Here is a 19,605-nt window from a genome sequence, read left to right as displayed (position 1 = left end):
ATCCAGCACAGACACCCGACGCTTGTGCTCTGGGTGTGTCCAGACCATTGCATCCACAACTCACCAGCAGGAAAGAAATAAAAACCTGCGCAATACCGAAGGTTTTCCTGTAAAAGGTTCGAGTTGTCATTTACTGCAATATTTAATTTGAGGTGGCAATCGTTGCCCTCCCTCCCCCTAATTCCTAAGGAGCTGCGTTTTAATCCTGCTCCACCTGCCCGCAGACCCACACATGCGGCTGTGGCGAGTTGGCTCTGCAGGCAGGACCTTCTGCTGGTACTTGGCCTGCTGGGCCAGCTGCAGGGTTACTGCCCTGGGGGCTTTGGCCAACACCAAATGCTGTATGTTTGAATGCAAAACATTTCCAGCAGCGTATGCGTGTACGTCCCCTGAGAGCTCCGGTTTCTGGGGCTGTCCAGCTCCAGGAGAAACCGACTTCTTCATAGTCTCTCTGCCATTAAGACTGGGGGGAGGCTGCTCCTGCTACCAGGGAACACTTGGGTTTCCGCAGGGGGGGACAAGCCTCCACCTGAGCCTCGCTTTTGCTTTGCCTTTTTTTTTTTTTTTTTTTTTTCCACCCCCATTGCTGTAGACATCTACTGCTCCTCTCCCCTAGGCTGGAAAAAACAGGAGACGGTGATGGAGAGAACAAGGTTGGCGTGAGAGCTGTAACCACCGGTCTCCCCGGTGGTGACCCTGGCTGGGTTATGCCAGCCTGCTGCAAGGTACAGTGCTAGTCTTGCTTTAAAAATAATAATAATAAAAAAAAAAAAAAAAACAATAGAGAATAAATAAGGCTTAACATTGACATTCAAGAACGTGCCATTGCTGCTGTGTGCATCCTGCTGGGCAGTGCCATTAATTTAGAATTAGAGCGATGCAATGAAAGATGAGGCATTTTCTTGTGCTGGGTTACAGTACAAAGGCAGATCCTGGTATATATGAAATACTCCCGGTGAAATAGCGGGACTTGCAAAATAGCTGCAATCCCAGCTGCCCCCGCTATCTAGTATGGGAGACAAAAAGAGAAATTCAGGTTAAGAAATAGACAGACAACAAGATATCGCTTCTCCTTTACAAACCTCGTCTCTGTGCCTATCTGCCCCAGCCTGCTAACTCATTTGTCAGGTTTGCTTCACTCTGTGGTGTGATTCTCCCTCCATCAGCTCTGGGGTTGTGTCTGTGCGTGCGTGTCCACCAGCCCCTGGGCCTGGTGCCCTTCAGCTTGGCTCGGCTGGGGGATGGCCCCGAGCAAGGTGTCGGGTGGTGCCCTGTGGCCTGCAGCAAGCTATTGTGTTTCTGTGCTCTGATTTCAGTGATAAAAGCAAATCTTGAGAGTCCTCAGCCCTCGGGGTTAGTGAAGCCAGCTTGGTAGGAAGCTCCACTGCAAAGCAAATCAGCTGGACTGTGCTGGGACCGTGAGGGACGTGAGGGCTGGCAGAGGCCCTGGCATCAGTGCAGTGTTTATTTAGTAATAAAATTAAGAAATTCCTTGTCTGACATCAATCTGGGTGAGATTAACAATGCCTTTGCTTCAAAGTGAAACGCATCTGTTTTGGTACATCACAGGAGACAGGAACCAAAGCAACACAACTATTCCCCAGCTGCTGGCAGCAGGGTTTGACCCTTTAGCATCACAAACCCCATCCTGGTACAGGCAAGGCAGTGAGAAGCTGTCCTGTCCTGTCCCTCTAATGGGTGGTGGAGCAACCCTGCAAGACCAAAGGCTTCCGTACAGGAATGAGCTCAGTGTTACTAGCTTTTGCCATGTATATGACTTAAATGAAGGTGCCGCACAGTCTAGCATCCGTTAGTGTTTAAAGGTGAGGAGACAACAGATAATACTAACAAAGCCTGTAATAAAATGAAAATATTTAGGCTAAAAATATCCGTGCTGTATGGACTGGTATTTTCTTCAAGTCACTGAGAAGGCTGCACATGGGTGAACTGGCTCATGTGGGCGAGAAGCTGAAAGCTCCCAGCGCTGCCTGAGCCGACGCTGGTTCAGGAGCACTCACCGCTTCAGGGACATGGCCCTGATGAGGGGCTGAGACTCAGCCCCAAGGGTTTTATTTCATCCTTAGCCAAAGAAAGACTCAACTCTACCTGCCAGCAAGTTACAGCTTCTGGTGGCTATGAGGAGTACGTAGTGCTCGTTAGGAGAGCCTGGGCAGCCTTTAATAAGCCAGCTCTAAATTTGGGGGTGAGAGGACAGGAAGACTGTGGCAAACTTGCTTCTCTGCCTCAAGCCACGCTGCCGAGCAGATGCTCATGGGGACGAAAGGCAGGAGCTCACCAAAGTGAGCAGTGTGAATAGGCGCCTGCAGCTTTTGGCCCGTGCCAGGCCGAGCTGGCAGAGTTCCACGTGTGAGCACGAGGCTGCCGGTGCCCTCAGAGTCCACTACAAAGCACTCGCTGTCAGCACCACAGCTGGGAGGGCACAGAGCAAACCAGAGCTGGGTTTAGATTCATAAAAACGTAGATTATAAAAGACTGCTAGCTGCTACAGTGAAAAAGGGGGAAGAGTGAGAAGCCCTGCTCCTGTGGTGCTGTAGCACGCAGGTAAATAGCTGTGTGGGTCAGTGCTGGTTTGTTTATGGAAGTGGGCACGTTGGAGCTGGCACAGGCAAAAATCTCAGCATATCATATGGTTTAGTAAGCCCAGCTCAGCTACTTCCTAAGCTAAAATTCACCTGCACTGCTGCTAGGACTGACACTACACCTCCCCAGGCATGTGTCCCTCAGGGACCTTCAGCACCAGCCCTTCCCTTCCCAGGACCGTGTCAGAAAAGACCAGTGAAATACCACTTGGGCTGCCCAGACTCATTTGGCCTTTCCCAGGAATTGCCTTTTCCCAGAAGACATTGAGAAACAGGACGCCTAAGAGCCGATTCCCGCTGACGTAAATGGGAACTCTGTGTCTAGCTAGGGATTAGACCCTTCGCTCTGGATACAGTATAATTTACGGAGCACCAGCGTGTGTTTGGTAACGTGCTATACACCAGGGAGTCATTAGCCCACAAGACACATGCGCAAGATCGCGGAGAATTTAACTCTAAAGGATGTGGAAGTATCCGAGTTACTTCGTTATTAAGGTAATTTGGGGATAATTAAAAAGTCTGGCATCAAATTTCATTTCATGAATTAATTTCACCCAGAACAAATGTGTTCAGAAATTCGCAGCCCATCCACCCTGCAGGCTGTGTGGGAGCCCTGGCGATGCTGCCTCGCTGTCCTCCCCGGGCCCACGGGCTCTGGCTCCCGGGGAGGTGCCAAGCTCAGCCCGACTCATGGCACGGCCACCAGCAGCGCTGGTACTCGCTCCACGCACCTCATCAGCTGGGCATGCTACAGAATTAGGGGGAATATGCTCTCATTTTGAAGTCCCTGTCTTCTGTGTTGCCTGGATACCAATCACCAGACCTTTGAAGGAGGTTTTATTTTTGTTACCAAGGACTGGAAATGTACTTGTCCCTCCCACAGACCAGGTTCCTCTCTTTTGCCCTGAATACCCTCTGGCATACAGATGACGGCCTCAGTTACCTACTGCCACATTTGAAGTGCTAATGAAATATGAAGTACACAGGTAAAATATGCTCTCCTACTATTTAATCACATTTATGGATGACGTTCAGTGTAGCATGCCTTTCTGGCTGCTTTCATTAACCTGGCTACCCTTCTCTGCTGCTAGGACAGTAGCATAGTGATGGCTTATTGCTGCTTTTCAGTGTGACACTGTTGTGGGGACATTTCCCTGCGCAACAAACAGATGAACCACACTGAACCAAGGCCCAAGTCCCTGAGGTAAATGTATTAGTGTTTCTAACTGCCGGGATTTTGCTGTCTATTGTGCAAAGCATAGGGTTTTTTTCCTTGAAATGTTAGTGCCTGAGGTCACATTATTCCACCAGTGCCATCAGCATTCATTTAAAAAAAAATACCCTAAAAAATAGGAAAGGACTCAGCTGCAAGGAAAAGCTTGGAAATGGCATCACTGAACGTCATGCACAGGAAAGAAACTGCTCTGAAAACCTTGTGACTGGTGTGACACTGTCACCACGTGCCACGGGGCTCAGAGCTGGTGTGGTAGCATCCAGCCCTGCGCTGCCCTGAAGGGCTCTGGCTGCTTCAGCAGCACAAGGAGCTCTCAGGGGCTGCGGTGTGAGCTGGGCTTGTCTGGGGGTGACCTGGCAAACACAAACTGGCTGTGCCTCACCACCCCCACCCCCCCACCCCCCCAGGGCCTCCACTCGCAGCACGGCCACTGCATTTCTAGTGGCAGGTTGCAAAAGAGACATCAGTCTCCTGGCTGCTGTGCTCTGGGGACAGCCTCCAGCCAGGCCAGTGTGAAGCAGGGGCTGCAGAGCTGGGGGCTCTGGTCTCCGCAGAGGAGAGCTGGGGGAAGAGGTTGGTGGACCAGTTCCACCACAGGCTGGACTCAGCCTCAAGCCGCGGGACCCATGTGCCTCCTCCCTAGAGTGCATCCTGTGCAATGCTCTGGGCTGGGGTCAACAGCACCAAACATGATTTTCAATCGCAGGGGAAAGCTTTCTGCAGTTAAACCTAGCACATACTGATGGGAAAAGACATCATCTTCAAAGTGCAAAAAAATATATAAAAACAAAGCACCCGCCTGCCAAGTCTTTTTGCTGACAGAATCCAATTGTTTGGGACTGGGAGTTTCTTTTTGCTGAATGACCCAGCTTAGCAGCTGCCTTCTCCCCATCTTTCAGATGAATTTGGCTAGTCAGGGCCAACGCAAGACCTGGCAGGGTGAGGAGAGCTGTGTGCTGAGCATTGGCTCCTTCTGGCAGGAGACATCTGGGATGAGAGCACCCATGCCCCCGGGGCTGTCTGAGCCCAGCAACCTACCTCCAGACTGGGCTGTTGGAGACCTTTAGCCACCCAGAGGCAGATGCTTGAGCCATCTCAGCTGCTGACTACCTGCAGGGTAGGTACCGAAAATCCCTGGGAAGGCAGGTGTGTCCCCGCGTCCCCGGCACCCTGCCCTTGCCAGTGCCAGCCGTGCCTGTCCGCGGCGGCTGAGCAGCCACAAGGAACACATCAACTTTCCTCACATGGCTTCTGGGCCTGATTTTTCAATTCATAAGGAGATAAACATGTAAAGAAAATGGCTCAGATCCTAAATAATAAAATACGTGGCAGCAGAAAATACATTTCACAGTTTGCTGTTACTGTAATTCTTTTTCTCTCCTTCACGCTGATTTCCCACTCTCCGTGTGACTGTCTATGGACAGGAATTCCTACTGTGTGTGTTTAAAGCAGCTTTTTAACTTTGTAAACACAGTAATTTATTTTAAACTAATCTTGAAATTAATAGTTCCATATAAAGAGAACAACTAGCTATACTATAAGAAGATTCTTTTTCTGAAAAAATGAATCACTGAAGTAGCTGAAACCAGTTGGGTCAAATATAGGTACATTATCCTTTTAATACTTTAAATTTAGCTTTATCGAGAAAGACTTGGTCATGAATTATTGGTGGTTCTGTATGATAAGGTGATGTTTTAGCAAATATTATGTCACTTTATTTTGTAAACAGCAGCTACGAAGTGATTAGTGTTCTCTAGGCCTGTCTATAAGAGCTGGTCATTGCTTTTTATGCGGACTAGCTTTCAGAATTCCTTGTTAGTTCAGATAAAGGTCTTGCTGTGAAACACCTCAGCCACAGCAGACCAGTGGGTGTCTTGAACCCAGCTCGGTGTGAAGGTACTACTTTCCCCGTTACTCAGTTGATACCAGCTCAAGGACATTACAGAAATAGGCTGTGCAGTATTTACCTCCTCAGCTGATGGAGGGACATTCCTAGCTGGTGTGTACAGACACAACAGCCTTGAATTCAGATCAGGGACCTCAGCCTGCAACCTGCCTGTTCCCAATGAGACAGACTCCTAGCTCCGTCTTCTGGACCACAGGCTCAGTGTGCCAAACCCCAGCCCAGTCAATCAGGAGCTTGTGGGGACCACTGTGCCAAGTGGTCTTCTAGCCCATACATAACTGGAATATCTTGAATGTAAACCTGGAGGACAACTGAAATCTAAAATCACTGGGCCTTGTGCTCATGACTCATCTATGATCCCTTTTTAGAACTGCCCTGAAGTCAATGCCCATTAATTGCTTTGTGCCAGCGTGACTGGTTAATGTACTCAGTAAGGTCTTTTCTCAAGCTCTGCTATAAATCTCTTTCAGCAAAGGCCACATAGCAGGGTCAGCTTGTTTTCCAGTAGCTTTTTTTAAGCTCAAGATGGCTAAGAGCCTTACGGAGCCACAACTTAGCAGGCAAATGCACCAGTCTATCATCAGCAACTGCCACCAGAAAGCCCTTGTAGGATGGCTAATAGGGCCTGAAAGAGCTTCCCCTGGCCAGCCAGCTCCACCTGCACCTCCTGCCCCTGCAGCAAAGCCCTCCCTTTTTGTCGTATGCTGCTTTGCCGAGGCAGGAGCCTACGGCCTTCTAAAGACTTGCATCCATAATTCATGGGCTCCAGACATCTGGCTCGGCGTCAAGAGTGCTGCCAGCCGAGCCAGGCAGGCATATTTTGTAGGTAATTGCTCTGACCCTTTCTGTCTCTGCATGGCCACTCTCCCGGGTGCTCGGGTCTCCTATCTCACCTCTTCTACGACACCCTCCTCAAACTCTTTGCCAGGGTGACTGCAGGCACTGGATACCATACCTTTGAAGCTTTTTTCCATTATGTATGTGTTCTGACGTCTATCCATCCCACAAGCACCTGCATAAAAATGATATATAATGGAAAACAAATAAATATTTATGTAAATTGGATTGCTTTGACTACTGAGCAGCATATATTCTTTGCTCTAAATTGCACAAGACCCTCATTTAGGGAGGCTCTTAAGCGCATCCTCAGCTGTAAGCATGCACTCAGCTTCAGTGGGCATTCTGTGCATGCCTAAAATTATGCATATGCTTAAGAGCTTCCCTTCCAGGGAGGGCTTTCCTGAATCAGGGTACTGCTCATTACCAAGAACAGCTATCCATCAGGAGAACAGAAAAAAAAAAAATCATCTGCTGATACGTTCATTACTGAAACACTGGATTGGTTTAGTAAAAGAAGCCTAAAACATATCCTTTCAAATGTGAGTCCACAGGTTATGTTACATTACTCTGTGACTAATTTTAGGCTTGCTTTCATTTGTGGATAGTATGCTGTTTAATTCACAGTCTTAGATTCTGAGGTGTGTACAATCTCTCTAAATTACCTAATATGACTTTTCTTATAAATTTGCACAGCTCAATAACTGATGTGACAATAGTCCCTAAGTGACTACAGCAGTCTGAAAATGCAGCAACTGAGAGCAGAGAGCTGATAGCAAAGACTTCTGCCGTATGCAACTCTGTCAGAACTTGCTGTTCCTTGCAGAAGCAGAGACAGAAGGGGATAGGAACCTTTTCCATTTTCACTGCTGCAAATTATCCTAGGTATCAATCAAAAGGAAAATCTGATGTAAGCCTTTAAATCTTTTTAACTATAGAGTCTGATATTCCTTATTGACTAGCAAAATCAACACAAATTTGGTTACTGAGATAGAAATGTCTTTGTGGCTTATGGGGTTCCCAATCAAGTAACTAAGTTATGCCAGTGAAAGAGCAAACAGCATGTCCCTGAGGTCTCCCAGCTATTTGTCCTTGCATGTCCTCAGGTCTCTACAGAAAAAACAGTCACCACCACTGGCAATGCTGTACCATTCCTTTTTTCGTGAGAGCTTTGGCTTTTTGCTGAATAAGGAAAAATCACTAAATTAGACAATAAATGTGTTACTGGCACATCAAAAATAAACCCCTTTGCTCTGATCCTCCGTGTCCATCCCTGAGCACAGCAAAAGGGCTGCTGATACACAACTGGCTCGCTATGATGGGGCTCTTTCTCTTTTGGCCAAGAGTGACCCCCCCCAAACCATTTCAGCACCCTCTGCTTTGTTTTCCACCACTTGTCCTGAGCCAGTTCCCCAACTCACCCCCTGAAAGAAGAGGCAGAGCGCAAGGCTGACCGGGCGCTTTGGGCACAGTGGGGAAGCTCTTTCAATAACGGTATTAGCTATGTGCCATTTTTTTTTTTTTTCTTTTTTCTCTCCTGTATTCTGCTAGGGCAGAGTTGTGAGTGAAGAAGATGGAGCTAATTCATCCCTTGGCTCACATCCACAGGCCTCTGCTCTCTTTCCCAGCAGCGGTGCTCCCAAAGGCCATTTCTGGTGATCACACGTCCTCCTGCCAGGGCTGAGGAAGCCTCCCGGCGCAGGAACACCCAAGTAGTATTAGGGCCAGCTTTGAAGGCAAACACGCAGGGTGCCACCAGCAAGAAGCAGCTCATACCACACAGAGCAAGGCTGGCATGTAAGAAACTGGTGAGCACACAATTGGGGTTACGTAGCCACCGAGAGAGCAGCAACAGGGAAGTAAAAGAGACCCACAGGGAGGTGCATTGGACACAGCATTGCTCAGGTAGTGCAACAGCAACACGGGAAGAGCCTCTGGCTTTGGAAGTCTGGGATGAATAACTTTGCTCAGGACCATGATCTATCTAGTCCTCTCCAGTAACTTTAAAATATTGACCAGCCACGTTGGAGTTAGAGACAAAGCAAGCAGCAAAATTCACAGGAGTGATCCTGCAGAACAGTGTCCTTAGCACTGCTGGGGATTAATAAGATGGTTCACATCAGGACCATGAAGAATAAATGACATATCAAAACAGAGGTTACCCAGGGAATGGTTATCTGTCCTCACTGCATAGACCATCCTTGTACAAGAATATTGCATCTGTTCTGAGCATCCTCAGCAGATCTTTACGGCTATGTTCCCATTGCAACTGTGAAGACCCAAGTGAAGGCTGGAGCCTTGGGGCTGCTGTGAGGCTGCAGCAATATCAACCAGCACTTTTGGTGGCTTGGAGGGGAAGGACTCCACCTTCTGAGCATATTTTGTTAGCTCAGCTCCATGTGAGCTCCTGCCAGTCCTACTGGAAATGTCAGGCACGTCTGGAAGGGCTTCTGCAGCAGCAACAGAACACTGTGCCTGTGCTGAGTAAGCCCAGACTTGCTGTGAGAGCCTCCCGGAGGGCAGGCTGCCATATTAACACAGGGTTTGTCTGAGTGAACCTGACTTCTGGTTCTGAGCCGGGTAACAGGCAGTCCTGGCCCACACTGAGCTGCAAAATAGCACATTGCCACGCTTCAGCTCAGTTCTCACTTACTGCAGCGTAGCTTTGGAAAACTGAGACTCCTTCTCAGGGGAGGATGGCTAAGAATAGGGGGGATACACCTGCTAGGAAAGATAGAGGTAGGGTTGGTGCTGCCTTGGGAGGGCTACACGACTCCTCAAAGCCCGTCCCAACCTAGTCCCTGTAATTCTGCCTTTAGTCTTCTTTTATGTCTGTTATAAACCTGTGGGGTTTATGACCCGTTTTTGTGTAGTCATTGCTTTCCTCAGGAGGTGAAATGAATGATGGATACATTATTTTTTAAACTGCAAAAGTAGTTAATGTGGAAAAGTCCTAAACAGGCCAGGAATCTGCCACTTCAGGAAAGTCTAGGTTTAAGTTTGAAGCTAAATTTTCTGCTGGGGTGAAATCAGAGTCTCAGCTGGAAATAATTTTCCTCACCTTTTGGCTTTGAGAAAAATGCAGAGTCAGCTCTGAATCAAACTTTGTGGCTTTTGTCTTCTGAAATACATGCAGCTTTGAGTCATTCAAGATGTGCTGAAAATCACACTTTAGTCTCTGCATTGAGGGCTGCTATTAAAAAACCATTACAGATAAAGCCATTTTTGTCTGCAGCCCGCTGTGTCCAGCACTCAAGCCAATGATCATAACACCTCAGCAGGTGGTTTAGGGCTTTTGACTTGCTTGGAATAGGAGCTGGAAATGGGACCCTGCAATTGCTCATTGCAGGCTGAACTAGAGCAAGAGAGATTAGTCACAGGGCAAACAATTCTGGTTCTGCAACAAGAGACAGAAAATGCAAAGACAAGCCATTCCTCGAAACCGGTAGGACCAGGCTGCACTGAACAGTTAGTGAGACACAGCGAAGGTGACAAAGCCATCTTGTCTTGGCAAGAGAGTCCTCAAACTCTGATCTCAAGCACACGCCCGTGAGAATTACTGGTGCAAATGTGCTCATTACTAGACTCCACATCCATTTAACAGCTATGATTATCTCTCTGACAAAGCCTGGTATTTGAAGCTCACAAGCAAATGTGCCAGCAGTAAACATACAGGCTTTGTTTTGCTCCTTGCATTTCCCAGTTGGAAAGAACACAAACCTGGCAACTGAAGTCCTGCAAAACAGGCAAAATACCTGCAGTAAGATCCACTGTATGTGTATGTACAGTGGTATACTTATGTACACTTATATATATATATAGTATATATGCAGACATGCATAGACATACATAAGACTCATGTTTTTCTACACAATTTCTTCCTGTTAGGCTTAAAGAGAGCCCCATTAATATCAGAGGGAACGTACACATTGACTTAGATAGGAGTTACACCAGGTCCTCAGTTAACACTAAATAGTTTTTCTTGGCATCGCGTATGACAAACAGCCCCTGGCCATCCAATGTGCACTCTTCCCAGGAAGCTGGTGCTGGGTCAGGTGGATTTGCTCTCACGTTTTCTTGCCACATTTGCTCTATTTCCTTGATCTGCACTGCTGTGGCAGTGTGTAGGACATGTATCTGAACTCAGGACCACGGTGGGCTCTGAAATGTGCTGTCCCTTTGGCCCCACGTCCCCTTGGTGCGAACAGCCCTTTCTCTGCTTCCTCAGAGAACATATTTCTTTCCCTTTCCAAATAAAATGGCTTAGGAATGACTCCTGGCTGAGCAAAGGCCAATGAGGTTCAAACTGTGAGCAATCAAAAGGTGTTTTCCAAAGCTGTAAAAGCACAGCCTGCAAGAGTGAGGAGAGCAAAGAGGGTTAATTCAAGCACTCGTGCCTGTTACCTGTGGGACTGCCTTTATGAGATATGCAAGCAAATAGAAAGTACATGGTATTTCCAGAAAGCATTCTGTTGATCTTCTTTTAGACATAGATAGTGAGATATATTGCTTGGAAGTGAGGAGCTGTGGTGGCAAGCACACAGAAGAGGGCATGATACCACCAGTCAGCTGAGCAGCAGTGCTCTGCTCCTGCTAGAAACAGTCTCCTGGCGTCTCCTGAGCTGCCAGCCGCCGCTCCTGAGTAAGGCAGCATCTTCTCCTTGGGAGTAGCTGCTTCTCCTGCTCTCCTTGAGAAGGAGATCTCCTGATCTCCTGCTGTGAGATCAAAGGGGAGCCTAAGCTTGGATCCAGTGCGGTAGTGAGAAGCAAGGTTTTCCCCATTAGAAGAGTCCCTGAATCCTTTCAGCCAGTCTGAGCACAGCCATGACCCTGAAAAGTGATGGTATGCTGCAGTTCAAGTTACAAAAGGTGTCAGCCGGGGACACGTCTGGACAGCATCCAACTCTGAGCACAGTATTTGATCAGAAATGCCTTTCATAGGTCAAAAAAAAAAAAAAAAAATATTAGGAAAACTCCTAGAAGGTGAGTGCCCGAGTTAATTTTCACATGGATATTCTTACGATTTCCCTTCCCCCAACTATAATTCATATTTATGACACCTGCAATTTCTAACAAGACTACAGATGTTTTTGTGAGCCTGATCTTGCTCATCTGGTTGGTCCCAGGGGCCGATCCTTCGGGACCACTGCTGTCACCAGAGCTGTCACTGGCTGAAGAACCAGAGAGGTGACCAGAAAAGTTGAGGGTTTTCCATCCATTCTGAATTTCACTTCAAGTTCTCTTTAAGTCTTCTTCCCTATCTCTAGCTCACTTACACATCTGCTCTCTAGAATATTTTGTGGGGACACAACAGAGGAGTTGTCCACTGCTATTTTCACTATTTTTAACTGAATCCAGCCATGCACAGTGCTTGGCTGTTATTCCAACACATGAGATGGAGCATCCGTGTCATAAAAACTAAGGCTAAGAGTGGGATGAGAAGGTGGTACATCTCTTTAACTCTTAGGTACTTCCATGTGTGATGCATTTTAAAGGTCAAGCTCCCCTATGTGACCTTATTATGCTTCACTTATATTTTAAGTTTACAATTCAAAATGGAAGTGTTTAGCTTTCTTCTGAAATTTGCACATGTAAGTGGAATCTGCAGCTTTTATTGCACAAAAGTAATACCATGTAATGAAAACGTTTTACAATTTCATGTAAAAATGACCTTGATCTGAGCAAGAATTCAACATTATGAAAGCTAGCATAAGCAAGCATTAATTTTGGTACTGAAAGGGAAGAAAAAAACCACCTCATTTTTATCAATTAGTGTGAAAAAGATATTTTGAAAGAAACTAAGGGAAAAGAAAGGAAAAAAAGTATCTGAGATGTAAAATGCCATGGAAAAAATTGTGACTGTTTTGCTGGAGGCCACTTAGCTAAAGTATTTATCACTTCTGCATCATTCTTACTGCACAGGCATTTAGCATCACTTCTGCTAGTAAAATAAAATGCATGAATGCAGGACAAATGTGGCACACAGAGCGTTCAGGACACCTCAAGATAAAAACAACGCTAGTGAGCAAAGCAGTAAAATGACAGAAGGAAAATTAACTTGATTTGAGGAGCTTTTGGAAATCCTCACCACCCACAACTCTCTGTGTTACAGACAGATAAGCACAACAGCGGTTCTGCAGTTTATTATACAGAAGAAAACAATGGTTGATAATGATGGAAAAGGTTTTGCATTGAAGCTTGACAGGTTTGTGATTTTCCTGATGCAGGGAAGACTTGATCTTTGGAGCAAGGCATGGTGTGTGACCAAAAGAGCAGTGACAAGATGTGATGTCTGGTGGTGCCCTACGTTAATTCCTTTGCCATGTGAATTGTGAGGTAGTTGACCTTAAAAATCCCGTATTACCACTTAATATCACACTTTCTCTCATACTGCAAATTTTCAGTAAGATATTAGTAATCCCAATAAAGGAAAGGGAAAATGCTTTCTGCTACTGACAAACTAAATTCCAAGTGCTCAGATAGGAAAACAAACAGCATCCAAAGCACTAAATCTGGATAGATTTTGAGATAAGAGCTGCTAAAAAGCCTGTTAAAACTGAAGCTGGGAAGAATAAACTCGAAAAGGCTTGTTTGCACTGGCTGGTCATTCAAAACTGCCTGAAAAATGACCACTGTGTGATTAACTGGGAGATAACAGGGTGTATCGCATGCTCCAGCTCCTGCCAGAGGCTCCAAAGTTTTATCAAGATGCCAATATTTAGTGTTAAACTTTATTAAGCATGAAAGAAAAAGAAAAAATTCCAAATTTGAATTTTTAATGTTCTAAGTTAGTCCTTCACAAAATTTATAGAGTACATGATAGTGATTCAACTAAGCAACCTGGGAAGGGAGACTGGAATGAATATTGACTCTGCTTTCCCATTCTGTGATTCGTGGCAAAGGAAACAATTCTAAATTTTCCATCTTTCACTACTGGCAATTCTGATTGTGAAATAAAGACAACGCTGATATTCTTCATTATTGTTAATGTCTTTATGAAAGGCTGATTTGGAATTGCTCTAAAGTCTACTAAAGTGATTAAATTGTTTAAAAATTACTGACCTAGTTCATTCAGATAGCTGTAGGGTCTCCAGTCTGCGGTTTCTCTGTCAAGGGTTTTGTTACTGAGCTGTTCAAAAAGTATGATAATGGGTTAATGCTGAAACAAACAGACAGTTCCCACCCAAGACTTCAGCCCAATGATGTCACGAATAAAAATGGAAGATGACTATTACCTTGGCCTCACCATTTCAGTTCTTTATCTGTATGAATTTGACAGTTGTTCACTAGCATTAGGGAAAATCACAAAGGAAGGTCACTTCACCAAGCAATGAACACAAGCATGCTGGAAAATACAGGATTTCCTTCAGTAACCAGTAATCACGACTCGAATGCCTGTGTACACGGAGTGACATGCTGGCGGTTTCAAAATAACTAATGAAGATGGATGGATCAAAACCACCTACATAAGCATGCAGATAGCTGCTTGGAACAAAGGGGATTTGCTACTACATCTGTGTATTTAGTTAAAAGAGATGTAATGGCTACAAGATTTCTCTCAATTCAAGGAAAATAACGTTGGCAATAATGAAGCATAAAGCCCCATGCAGATCTGCCAGCAAAAGCAGAGAGGAGTCCAGAGCTGCCATCCAGATGGTACTGTTGGAAGAACAGCTCTTGCAGTGGGGCAGCCGGGACCCTCCACGTCCCAGGGCACAGCCGGCTCCTGCGCCAGCACGGCTGGAGAGGGGCGGCCGGGACAGCCGGGGTGGCACCCTCTGCACAAGGCTGCTCTCCTATTAAGCACATGTGTCAACGTGCTCCTGATTTTTTCTGCCATTTGTAGAAGCCTCACTTGAGCAAAGTAATGTTTAAGTACAGCATCGAGGGGCAAGCGCAGTGTCTGTCTGAGGGATGGGGATTTTGGGGACCTGGAGTGAGCTCGCTGGAATATGCATCTCTTATGGCAGTCAGCAAAAGGAGAGGGGCCGCCGTTTTGGGGGTGCATGGCTCCACTAGACTGAGGCACCACAGCCAAAATGGCTCTACAAAGCATATGGTGATGAGTCCCAGCAAGGAGGGTCTGTGAATCACCGTAGGTGCTAAAGCTGCTGAGTTTTCTGCCTCGACATTTTTCCCTTCAAGGCCACACCTGCTGGAAGTACAGCTGGTCCTGAGGAATTGTCAGTTTGAGAGCAAATCCCAACCCCGCATCTGAAAATTAAAGTTATGAAGCCATCGTTGCTCTCCTATGTCTGCTGCCAAACTGGAAAGCCTCCTGCCTCTGTTTCAGAGGGTTCAGCTCTGCTACTTTACTGTATTTCCAAGAAAATGCTTAACAGTAAAGGAGGTTAAAATTGAAACAAAGTCTTCAAAATTACCACAACGTTTCATTTTTCCTGATCTCTCATTAATTTTTGCTTAGCTTTCATAATGGGTTTTAAGACCTGGCACAAAAAAACCTGCTGATGTGTTGAAGTCCACCGGGATATAAAATCCCAGCTGGTACCTAGCAGCTACAGCCATACCCCAAAGGTATTTTCACCCACCTTCACAGTCCTATTTAACAGCCCTCAAGGCCACAGCCCCCCTACTTCAGGGTGCAGCAGCCCCGTGTTGTCCCTGTGTCTGCAGTGTCCCCAGACACCAAGGATGGCTCTGCAGGAAGCCCAGAGTCCCCCGACACTCCTGGAAATACCTGACAGGGTAGGTGCCACATGAGGGAAGGAGAAATGCTGGACCAAGACAGGGGAGGAGGGAATGGGGCTGGGCAGCCATGCAGCTCCTCTGCCCCTTGGTTTAAGCAGTGAGCACACTGTGGGGGGGCTTAGGGTCAGGAAATGTCCTCTGGCAAAAGTTTCTCTATAGATAGGGCAATGGGGACGAGCAGAATGCTCCCAGCCAGTCGTTCTTCTGTGAGTGTCCCCAAAGCTGGGTCACTGAAGATAAAGCTGCAGAGCTCTGCAGACTTTCCCTTATCTCCAGGGAAAGCATCTGCAAATCCTCCTCTCTACCAGGAGTACCACATTTAAGACAACTACACTAGATATTAAAAACTTCACATTGACATTTAGAAGCTTTTATCTGAGCACAGAAACTGGGTTTCATTTGGGTGAAGATTTGTAACAACCAGAGGCAAAACCCTGCCCTCGGTGACTGAATGCTGCTGATTGAATTCCGTCGATTCAGGATGCAGAAAGTGGTCTGATGTGTTTTTACACCAAATGTAATCTACCCTGGCTTAAACAGACACAGGAGAAACCACGATGCGAGCACTGCACAGAGGCATGGGAGACAGCAGAAGTAGAAAACGCTGTGGAGATGCACACACACACACAAAATGTTGGGTCTCTCTACAAGCAACTGCACAGCATTTTTAGAGGTATTCAGCTGAAGCTTTTACACAAACAGGTTTCATCATTTGCAAAGCATGTAACTGTGCTCCAAATGGGCCAAACTCCAGCCTGGAAGAAAGATTCAGGACACACAATAGCGCAAATACACTGATCACACACACACATAGATGTGTGTATATACATATATATAAGCACACAGGCACACACACAGACAAGTACAGATTAATGCCAGAACACTGAAAGAAGCCCATTTCAAATCCATCTGAAAGCCAGGTTCTCATTGAAAGGGACCCTGCTGCTGAGCCACCAGCACTGACCTTGAAAGAGGCATTAATTCAGGGCGGTTCTGTGCCCTGCGCTGTGTGGGAAGTGAAGCCAGATGATCCCAACGGTCCCTTGTGGCCTCACAGTCCATAAATCTCACATCAGACAGCACCAGCAGCGCAGTGATAGCTGTATCTAGTGCCATGTCCTGTTCCTTCTCATTTTTTGTCTCTATATATTCCCGCTAAGGTAACATGTGTCATCAGCTCATTAGACACCTTTGCACCAGCCACTCTCCTCAAGGACATGCCCAGAGCAGAGAGGAAGTTGATGAAGCTGGTTGCCTGCAATATTTCTAGAGCAATCACTGCCCCAGAGCAGTGGCTGTGACTGCACATCCTCGCTCCTGGCATGGGCTGCCCATCTGGCATCTCTCAGTTGACAACACAGGAGTCATTTCTTTATCGTTCAGCAGTTCCTTGTACTTCCCCCAAAACTGGGAACATAAACAGTGGCAGTGGATAGACAGTACGGACGGATGGGGCAGTCAGAGCAAACGAGCAAGGGCGAGGCGATGAAAAGCAGATCGGTTTGCGATGCAGAGAGGAAGGAAGCCGACGTTCCCGGCCCTGCGCTCGGCCCGTGTAAATCAGCGCAGCCCCACTAACGGCACTGTTGGTTTTCATCAGAGGAGCCCATGGCTTTTTTCTTCATTTCAAAACTTGCAGCAATAACGTGAATGCTGATTTTCAATCCAGCTGCACCACTTGGATCACATTTATTAAAGTCTTGGGGTTTCTATTAAAAGCCGTGTTTTTGCAGGATTTATAAATCAGCTCACAAACCTAATATTTGGCATGAAGATCTATGGGCTAGAATTGATTTTTTTTAATGAAATGATTTGGGGACATTTCTGAGTTTTTCAGAATGCAGTAATTATGAAGAAATGTGATTATAGCTGTCTCTTTGTGCTACTATCATTTCTTAACACTATAATTTGTTAACATATTTTTTTTTAAGATAGAACATACTTCAATTTTTAGTGTGAAGCAAAATTGCTTTTCTGGAGGAAAAAATACTTCATAGTAAATTTATCCACTAAAAACCCTAGCTTGTAATTTTAGCAATTTAGTTAAAACTACCTTGTGTCTGGCAACTTTTCCCTTAAGATCAACGAGATACTAGCAGGAGTAAAGCAAAGTCATTATCTGCCTGTCTGAAAGAGCTGGATAGATCACAGTGGCAAGCTGATCACCAAGATGCCATTTGTCAGTGCTCTCAGGTTTTTGGAGAAGACCATGGTGATTAGGCAAAGAAGTGCTGGCAGGAACTCCATGAGACCTCTATCCTCCAGGAGAGCAATTGATAAAGAGTTTTGTCATTAACTTCCCTGACTACTGACTTCAGGTTTCCATTATCCAAGCCTGTGCTTCTCAGTTTTAAATGGCCATCCTGAACACTCTGCAGACACTCTGTATTTACAGTCTTCCTTTTTCTTAGGAAAGTTTTAGTCAAAGGTACTTTAATGATGCTTTCTGTGGTTGAATTCCTTTTTTTTAGCTGGGTGACATCCAGTCAGACAATTTCCAGTGACCTCTGTTTTGCAGTTTCTAATTTTATGTGAAGTCTTTGGTAGAATTTAGAACTTCCTTTTGTAGATGCGAATCTGCTGGCTTTAAAAAATTCAGGATATCTAATAGCAATTGATTTTTATGATGTCTGTAGAAACCAGCAACACCTGGACTCTAGCTGCGATGCTGTTGGAATTAAGAGCTCTGCAAAAGCACAAGGTGAGAATCCTCCATTTACTTGTGACACACCAGCGTAGCAGCCTCACGCTTTATACAGAGTATTCTTCACAAACTTTTGCAGCCTTTTGTAATAGTGAGATATATTCCTACATTCATGCACAACTCAAAACTCGAATACAGAGCTGGCACTGAAGCACTGAGAGTGGTTCTGTGAATGGTCCCACCGAGCTACCTCTGAGCAAAGTAGGTCCTTGGCATCTGAAAAGTTGGTCTTTAACTCAAGCAATAAGAGCTCTGATGTGAAGATACGGGTATGGAGGTAAGTGTGTACTTCTTCTTATGTGCTTTGGTGCAGTAATTCTGTGGCACGATGTCCCTTGAGTTCATGTATGATACTCCTTGGTAACTTGCAGCACCGTTATTATTTGCTTCTGCACATGTCATAAGGATAAAGGCCGAACCTACTCGTAGGAGCTAATAAGCAAAGGTCAAATTTTGGCTTCACTTAAAATGATAGTAAAACATCTATTGACTTCAATGGGACCAGCGTTTCACCCAAGCTGATTTTGCAAGCTCACTTACATGTGAAGAGAATTTACTTGTAGCAAGGTGCTGGTAGTTGAAAACTTGGTCTGAGCTGCAGGAGCCTCTGCCCTCTCCTTAACCCCAGGGATGCAGAATCATTCTCCTGGACCTTGCACAGGGACAAAGCTCAGCCTACAACCTCCTGCTGGTAGTGGGAGCAGGCCTTAGGGAGACAGGACTGGAAGGGCTTTAATCACTGAGTCCCTGAGTCCAGCTACCTTTTACTGCAAACACCCAGGCACATAAGCACTTATATAGCTGATCAAGCTCCATTTTAACAGTAATCAGATTTCTTTGTCCCATTAGTTTTACTGGGAAGCTATTCCAAAATCTCACTGATCTGATGTTAGAAATCTCATTTCCAGCTTTGAGGCACTCATGGCCAGTTCATCCTCATTTGTTCTTGTGCCATCTCTGTCATCTAACTTAAATAGCTCTTCTCCCTCCTAGTGTTTACCTCGTTGTGTTTATAGATGGCAATCATACTCCCTCTCAGCATTCATTTTGCTAGATAAAAGAAGCCAAGCCTTTTTTTAGTCTCTTCTCATACACTCCCCCTTATCCTCCCACTTGCTTTTGCCTGCGTGTATTCCAGTCTGAGCGCTTCGCTAGCACATCTAACCAGTCCTATATACACCAGGAGGATTTTAATGCCTCCACTGGTACTTGTCTCTCAGCAACTTCAAAGTTTTCACCTTCAGGACATGTGTAGGGTCCTGAGCAGTGGCCAAATGTTTGTCTGGCAGAGGGGAAATGAGATACCTTTCCCCTGGTCCTAGAAGAGGTGTGGGAAGGCTTGGCACTGCTCCCTTCCTATAAAGACAGATCTGTCTCACAAACTGTGGTCCTCAGTGCAGTGCTGGACCTTTTAGCTTCTGCTATCAGCCATCCTTGCCCACTCTGCTTCCCTAGTGAAGTGCCTACCGTGGACACTGATAACAGCAGGGTCAGTAAATGCACCCCACAGCACAGGACAGCTGTGTGGGTGCCCTGTGGCCAGACTGACCCTTGCTGAGCTGGTACAGGCCTGGGAGAGGAAAGCAGAGGCAGCAGGAAGGAAAACAGAAATAAT

At 46.1% G+C, this 19,605-nt stretch overlaps 1 protein-coding gene across 10 annotated transcripts in view; it reads right to left on the bottom strand.

The window, feature by feature from the left end:
* Positions 1-19,605, bottom strand: part of MEGF11 (multiple EGF like domains 11) — a 283,406-nt gene that overhangs the window by 3,103 nt on the left and 260,698 nt on the right. For 4 of the 10 annotated variants that reach the window (XM_032994322.2, XM_032994321.2, XM_032994324.2 and 1 more), the window contains 2 exons: positions 13,640-13,706; positions 6,696-6,752 (listed from right to left, as the gene is read on the bottom strand). The exons of 1 other annotated variant lie outside the window; for it this stretch is intronic. In XM_032994322.2, the coding sequence (XP_032850213.1) occupies positions 6,696-6,752; positions 13,640-13,706 (124 nt within the window). Of the gene's footprint in view, positions 1-823; positions 1,007-6,695; positions 6,753-13,637; positions 13,707-19,605 lie in introns of those variants that run through there. 5 more of the 10 variants (XM_032994325.2, XM_032994327.2, XM_042804114.1 and 2 more) reach the window with 4 other exon arrangements.

Source organism: Tyto alba, unplaced genomic scaffold (assembly GCF_018691265.1).
Source record: "Tyto alba isolate M040663 unplaced genomic scaffold, T.alba_DEE_v4.0 Super-Scaffold_41, whole genome shotgun sequence".
Classification (NCBI taxonomy): Eukaryota; Metazoa; Chordata; class Aves; order Strigiformes; family Tytonidae; genus Tyto; species Tyto alba.
The sequence above is the reverse complement of the archived record's forward strand: the minus strand, read 5'-3'. Positions and strand labels throughout refer to the sequence as shown.